Below are 7980 nucleotides of genomic sequence, written 5' to 3'. Positions count from 1 at the left end.
AAGTTACGGTCATCATTTACAAATTACGGTCATCTTAAAAGCAGTTACGGTCAGCCTTGTTATGAATCGCTGATTCTGTTACGGTCATCTCGATTGTGATTTACGGTCATCTTGGCGATTTTTTCAAATCGAATTTCCCGTTTCATGCACATTTCTCAGAAGTAATTAGTGATTTCCGAGTGATTCTTTTATAAATTTACATCGTTTCAATGTATGATTTGTAAAGAAAATGATATAGAAACACTTTAACAGACAATACAGAAACTGACCTAATTTTTCATCCGACATCTTGGGATGACCGTGAATGCAGTTACGGTCATCAGCTTTACCCCAGTGAAAATGGTTTATAAATAATTGAACAAAGCTTTTCTTCACAATTTTTATATACACAATTTGTATAATAATAATAATAAAAACTTGCATGCACTATTTAAGTAGTGTTATTTCTTCATAAAATTTAATAAAGCGCATAAATTAGATAGATTTCTCATGTTTGCCAGTTGTTATGGATGCACAATAATTTCTGATTTTACTTATTTATTTGTTTGACTTTTTCCTTTAGCCATAGTGATGTCTGTGTTTTCTTTTGATTTTGTATGCCCCTCTTCTCCTTTGTATCTTCTTTTTAAATTATCAATACTGATTTGTTTATACTATAATATTTACCCTGAGTCCATGGTATAATGAATATACACAGATGTTACTACCTCTAAATTAACTCTAAATGGTGATTTTTGTCCATCTCTAGGTAAAGGTCAAAAGTCTTTTTTATATAATAATCAACTAAATATTAAAATCATTTAACACAAAAAAGTTCTTAATCAAAACAAGTGTAAATATTATTCTTAACGGGTGACTTAGAAAACCAAAAAATAAATGAAATATGTTTGTACAGCAAAATAATGCACACAAATGTCCAATCTAGGAACAGAGGCTAAATCCATGGTGTCTACAGATTTAAAGACAAAATAACCCAAAAATGGAAGTGTGAACCAATCAACAGTCATTATGTATCCTTTAAACAGAACATTTACAAAGGATCTACAAAGGGAAAATACTGAAACACATGTTAGGGAGAAGCTAGTCACAATTTGTTTTAAGTTCATGATTCAGTTAAGTATATATATACTGATGAGTGTGATCCATTTTACAACTTTGTGATAAGAAAAATATTTTTATAATTATTTACCTAAAATAGTGCATCTAAATAAATCAAAAAGTCAGATCGATTTAACAAACTAACAAATCAAATAACAGAAACAGTGAATGTGAATTTATACTGTTTCCAAACCACAGATTACTAATGCAAAATTAACATTGAGATTCAGCTTTGTATGCACTAACCATTCAAAAGCACACATTTTAGTTCTTTTTTTAAAGCTTAAACATAAATTTTACATAAAAAGATTCTTAAACTTTGATGTAAGAATAGAAAGACTTTTTAGCAATAGCAGGTAATAATGTAAAATCTTTTTTGAGATATTTTACCCATTTTAAAATCAATCAAAATTGTTTTTATCAATCAAATCACAACAGCTTTCATTTTGATATGTGCAAATTGTTCCTACATAATGGTATTTTGGGAATATTGTGTACAACCCCTTGACATTATCTATCTGCTACCATCTTGTGAACAGGATTTGATTTGTGTAAACTGTGGTAAAGAAACAGCTTATCCACTTATTCAAAGTCACAAAAAATCAACAAAATAATGTAAATAAATGGCTTGTCTACACTGTAATCAGCTGATTTAGTTTCAAACATTATCACAAGGAACTGAAATAAAAGTTTATGGCTCGACTGACATCGTAATCAGCTGATATGACATGTAACATTAGGTCTTCATCACTGACGTCATCACCTACGATCTCCTTCATTTGGTGAACACAGGCTTCTAATCTGGCTGGATCTTCTATCCTCAAGTCTGACACAGAGGATGTGGTTGAAGAGGAACTGGTTGAACCTGACAGTGTCTGAGGAAAGATAAATGGAAGATAATCTAAAATCAAATTTGAGTGGACTATAAACTTAATAAAATTATAAAAAAGCCTGTAATAAAGTTTTACTAAAAACTGCAATAATTTGATTATATAACATTTTGCTCAAATGCTTTAATCCTGAGAAATTGATCCTGTGGCTATTTTCTGACTATTTTCAGCTGAGAAAAGAATTCTGTGACTATTTTCAGTAAGTCCTGTATTGAAATAAAAAAAACTGATTTAAATGTATGTTCTACTATGGCAAGCCGTTCTCGTCAAAACTATGTTTAAACCTTTTTTTCGAAAAAAATACACACTGAGATTTAAAAACCTAAAATAACACACTGAGAAATCGAAATTACACACTGAGATTTAAAAAAATGAAAAACACACACTGAGAATTCAAAATTACACACTGAGATTTTAAAAAGACACACTGAGATGAAATAAATTGAAAAACACACACTGAGAATTGTTAATTACACACTGAGATTTCAAAAATACACACTGAGATTAATATGCAAATTACTAATGAATATTCATGAGATGAATAATCAACAGATTAATATCTTGATCTCAAGAACTCTTGTCATTATAATAAAATGCAATTCCTTCAACCAACATTCGTAATAAATTTCAAGACTTAACATCGCTCATACTCATAAGTTTGTTGCCTATAATTCAGATCATTACTACCAGTGTATCGGGATGATTTTTTATTACTTAAAACCGTGGGTCCCTTTTCAAAAGTGTTCCAACTGTTTCCCTGGTTTCGCTAGTTAATCTTTTATATTTTTGTTACGTTTATATGCTATAATAGACACTTGGGTAAAAATTTCACTGCATTCTTTTGCAGATTGTTCCAATGTTTTCTTATGATTTTAATAAAGTTTTTCACCATTTGGTTATATTTTGTAATAAGAGTAAGTGGGTATTTTTCTTGTTCTTGTATTTTTAAAGTTTTTTTATTAATAATTTGGGACCAAATCGAAGGACTAACGAGTTCTGTCCCCTTGTTGTTTTAAGCTTGTAATAGATTCATATTAAGTATGCTAATTAGATATGTGCGCATAAAAAGTGCGCATAAATCTCAGTGTGTAATTTTAAATTCTCAGTGTGTAATTTTAAATTCTCAGTGTGTTATTTCAAATTCTCAGTGTGTGTTTTCAGTTTATTTATTCTCAGTGTGTCTTTTTGAAATCTCAGTGTGTAATTTTCAATTCTCAGTGTGTAATTTTCAATTCTCAGTGTGCGTTTTTCATTTTTGTAATCTCAGTGCGTCTTTATGAAATCTCAGTGTGTAATTTTCAATTCTCAGTGTGTAATTTTCAATTCTCAGTGTGTAATTTTCAATTCTCAGTGTGTAATTTTCAATTCTCAGTGTGCGTTTTTAAGTTTTAAAATCTCAGTGTGCTTTGCTGTAATTCTCAGTGTGTAAATTTTTCGAAAAATGGTTTAAACATAGTTTTGACGAGAACGGCTTGCCATATTCTACCAGATATGTATTTTAAAATTTTGGCATGTGATATTGTATAACCAGGTACTTTTCATAAGGGTAATATACAGTGATCAAGACAAAACTTGTTTTTAAGACATTTCAATTCAGAATGATAAATTAACAAACATCAACTTTCCATTTTCTGTGTCTGACAACTTAGTTAGAATTGTTTTCTGGTCCTAATCAAATGATGTCAACAAATTATACATAAAACTTTAATCTTAAAACACTGTAATGCATACAGTCATTTTTAAAGTATAAACATTGCATTTAGAAAAAAATAATATGATAATGCTTTATAAGGGATTTTCAAAGTAATAAAAAATGACTTACCCCAGCAGCTAAATCCACCTTATGAATCATATCTTCAATATCACCAACATTTGGAGTTTCTTGATCACTGGAATCATCTCTGAAAAATATAGAAATGTCAGCTATAAATAGTAACAGGAAGTAATATATCAAATTTACAAGCATAAAGATTTAAATTATCTTTTTATTTGTCCTTATTAACTGGACTATGTCTTGTGGGAAGAAGAAGAAAAAGAAGCCTATTGTCCATGTCATCAGCTGTGGCCAAGCTACTGAGTTCACAATAAATCAATGTTCATGGCCTTGCTACCGTGCATATTCAGAGACTTTCTACAAGGAACAATAGCAATAAATATTTTTATACATCATGACTATTGCCTATTATTATACCTCAGTTATCATTTTCTATATAAAATAAGTACACAATATTTTGACTATTTTCAAATTGCAAGCGTTGAACTATTTGACCAGTCAACAGTTTCCAACTATTGTACCTCGATGAAACTATATGACCGTACGTGTCATTATGTTAAGCAGAATTTTAAATGCAGCTACGGCATGGAGGATTTTGATTATAACAGGGGAGTTGAGACGTTGTGGTCTACCTATTTTATCTAGGTTTGACTTAAGTGCAGTACGTAACAGTGGCATTTCCTCAGGGCAATAGTTGCACTTCTGGGACATTAACTTACTATTCCACTCATATATAATTTATTTGCCTCCTATTGGAGAGTATGAAACAAAGCAAAGACAATTACAATTAATCATATACAAACAACACGAGTTATGATTTACACAGAGACAGTCAATAAAGACGAGATCACGACGAAAAGTTCAATTATTTACATATGTTCATTACAGTTTGAAGATAGTTTATGTACTTCTAGCAGCAGTTGCGCTTCTGTAACAATTTACAAGAATTGTAGATAAAGTTCACACACGTGAAGTTAAACTGTTCACGTTCTTTATTCTGTAGATCAAAATCGGTGTCACAGGCAAGAATACAATTAAGCAATTTATTGTCAGTCATATTTCCTAAGTGAACACTAAATGAAATCGGGTTTATGTCTATAACACTCCTCCAAAATTGATCTCGAGCATCAACTGTATAGTCACATGATAGTATCGCATGAGTACAAGGATCATCAAAAAGTTTACCACATTTATCGCACAGTATTCTGTTGTTTTGTAAGTTCTCGCGTATAAGACAGCACGTTGATGTTACAAAATGGGCCTGTCTGCGCATCAGTGGGTGACGTAGTGCTACTCTCCACGCTGCATGCGGTACACAAAACGAGTGAATGTCTTTGAAAACAACAAAATCAGGATCCACTGCTATACGATGATGCCACTTTACTACCTCAACCTGGTAAATTGAGTCAGTCAATAAGTATTCATTATCTAATTTGCTCTTATCATCAAACATACCCATTTGTCAATGCTTGTATTTCATTCTTCAGATTTTGAGGTAATTCTATATATAGTTCACCTTCCATCAAAACAGGATGTTTCTGTATATACGACACTGTCTGTTCCTAAAAAACAAGTAGAATTGTATTACAATGAATCCTGCATTAACATTGTCTTATCTGAACTGAACTAAAGACATGCATTAAATATTCTTTATTTAATATAAATTGAATTCCTATTTATTCAAACAAAATGTTTATCTAAAAATGGCTTTATTGTTACCAGTTTTAACTGAATAATGCTGATATTAAAATTTTTGATCATTTATTAAAAGAAGGTTTTAGTTGTATAACTGTTTATATACTTTCAAATACTGCAAAAGTAATGTGTTTCTTGTATTTTGTAAGTTCTTTTTTAACCACAATAAAACTGAATCAACATTTCTAGTTTTTTCCTAAGTCATATAAGTAAATCTACTAAGTTTGAAAATCTTTAAAACAGATTAGTAATTCAATTAAGACAGTATTTTCCTAACCTTTAATGCCTTTGCTTGGAGTTGATCTGCCATACTGAACAGATACAAAGCTGTTTCGTTGTTGACATGTTTTCCCAACGCATGCTCACATACACTCTTTAATGTGTCCACCTGAAATAAAAGTTACAGGTATTTCTATAGGTTATTCCTAGGATTGAAAGGAAACAATGAGATAATAGTTGAGCTATGGTAATGCAAGTGTAGTGACTGTTTCAAAAAATTCAATAACTTGACTTTCAATTGTGATTTCAATAATCTCTTTCCTATGAATTTACTTTTAAAATGATGAGTTATTTTTCAGCTTCACAACAGAAAACAGAAAGCAGAAGGTTTGCAAATAACATTAAAACAACTATGACAGAATTGAAGTTATTTCAAATAAAAATTAAGCTGTAACATTTTTGTTCAGAATATCTATAACTTAAGATAACTAACCTGAAGCATGCCTCTGTGTGCTCTTTGGCACATTCCCCATTTCTATTTTCAATTTTATACAATGATTATATTTCATCAGAAAATGACATACATTGTTATATCATCAAATTTTTACAATATTAACAAGACACCTACTGAACCTACAAATTACAAGCTTGTATAGTAATATTACCTCATATCTATCAGCTAACGTGAGAAGTTCAGTAAGTTGTTCTGGTGAACTGTGTGATGTATCTAGATTTCCTCCATATACAAATTCTAGGAACAGGTTGAACACTTCAGGGTTGGTATCATGGATCGTTATTTTCCTATATACAAAGAAATCTATAGTTAAACTCTCGTTTTACTGGTGAACAATATTATTATTTAATATCAAGCATAAATTTGTGCTAAAAATAATCAAAGAAAAGAACATATCAAATATGAAATTTACAGTTAAACCACCATGTTTTCTTTTGAAAATCATGACAATTTTTTCATTAGATCTAAAAATAGTTTTTTTATGAGCAACATCTGTTAAATAAGACCATAAATAGACAACAATTATGTGACAAATTCTTCTAACAATTTAAAATAGGTATTTTTTTGTTCTTTTATGCGTCTAGTTACTTTTACCTATAGTTGAATAAGGTCATCTCCATTAAACAAACTCTTCAAATATTGTTTGAGCATAAAAGAGAGATACCAAAGGGTCATTCAAATTTATGTAAAAAAAAAACTGACATTGTAATGGCAAAAAAAAACTGACATTGCAATGGCAAAAAACAGAAAAGGACCAAAAGACAAACTCTTCATGCACCACACATCTCTACACAACTCAGCTGTTAACTTCAATGTATGACACTGTTTTCAAAAGAAACCAATGCCTTATGTCTAACAATACTTACTTGTCTATGGATTCTCTCATACCACTAAGTAACGCCCTTTGGAACCACCGGCATCTCGTTGCTAATATGACACAATGAGCAGGAATTTCATAGCTGATCTGTATCCCTGTCAGATTCGGTTTTCTCTATGGGATCTCCATGTGTATGGTCTATCAACAGTGTCACCAGTATCTAAGTAATTTACAAGGTCTCAAATGAGATGGTTGAACATTCTAATTTTTCAATTCAAGCCATACAAAAAAAACTACAGTCACTAAGATTTTATAAATAGTAGTTATAATAACCAGATAAAAATTAGTCTCCACCATTAAGAATGCTGCTTAATATTGACAAACTTTCATGTAAAATGCAAACTTCTGTTTTGGAAAACAAAAACAAAAAATGTATAACTATCAAATAACATGTTATACAGGTATAAACAAAAATATTAATTGCCAGATTAATCTTCTGGTATATTGTGAAGATATATGTGAAAATTTCGCCATATATAACAAATTTTCATTTTTATTAAAGATGTCAATATACCAGAAAATCTCCTATACTTACCATGTATAATAATGATTTCAAATACCATGTCTGTTTTCTGTTTCTTTTTAAATAAATCTAATGCCCTCTTGGCCGTTAGACTATCTCTAGCATTGGGTGATATGCATAAGGATTCCACAGAACTTAACTGAAAATATACAAACAATCTATAGAATATAAACAACAAATTGGCATATCCAATGTATCATATGACAGGAGGTAGATGTCTGACAGATCAGAAAATATAACTTATTTTTAATTTACTGACCAAATACTGTGACAGAAGTACCTGAGAAAAGAATGTTGGAAATAATTGTTGGACAAACAGTACAATAGTCAGCCAGACAAATTGAATGCAAAATAGCCAAAACTCCTATATATTAACAGTATTAAGTAATG

At 30.4% G+C, this 7980-nt stretch overlaps 1 protein-coding gene across 1 annotated transcript; it reads right to left on the bottom strand.

The window, feature by feature from the left end:
- Positions 1 to 622: 622 nt before the first annotated feature.
- Positions 623 to 7729, bottom strand: LOC139505387 (ankyrin repeat and BTB/POZ domain-containing protein 1-like). Its single transcript, XM_071295004.1, has 7 exons — positions 7603 to 7729; positions 7057 to 7227; positions 6342 to 6477; positions 5735 to 5845; positions 5218 to 5324; positions 3811 to 3889; positions 623 to 1973 (listed from the first exon to the last, which is right to left on the bottom strand). The coding sequence occupies exons 2-7, from the start codon at positions 7074 to 7076 to the stop codon at positions 1767 to 1769; spliced, it is 660 nt and encodes a 219-aa protein (XP_071151105.1). The 5' UTR covers positions 7077 to 7227; positions 7603 to 7729; the 3' UTR covers positions 623 to 1766.
- Positions 7730 to 7980: the final 251 nt, after the last annotated feature.

The sequence above is a fragment of the Mytilus edulis genome, unplaced genomic scaffold (genome assembly GCF_963676685.1).
Source record: "Mytilus edulis unplaced genomic scaffold, xbMytEdul2.2 SCAFFOLD_923, whole genome shotgun sequence".
Lineage (NCBI taxonomy): Eukaryota > Metazoa > Mollusca > Bivalvia > Mytilida > Mytilidae > Mytilus > Mytilus edulis.
The sequence above is the reverse complement of the archived record's forward strand: the minus strand, read 5'-3'. Positions and strand labels throughout refer to the sequence as shown.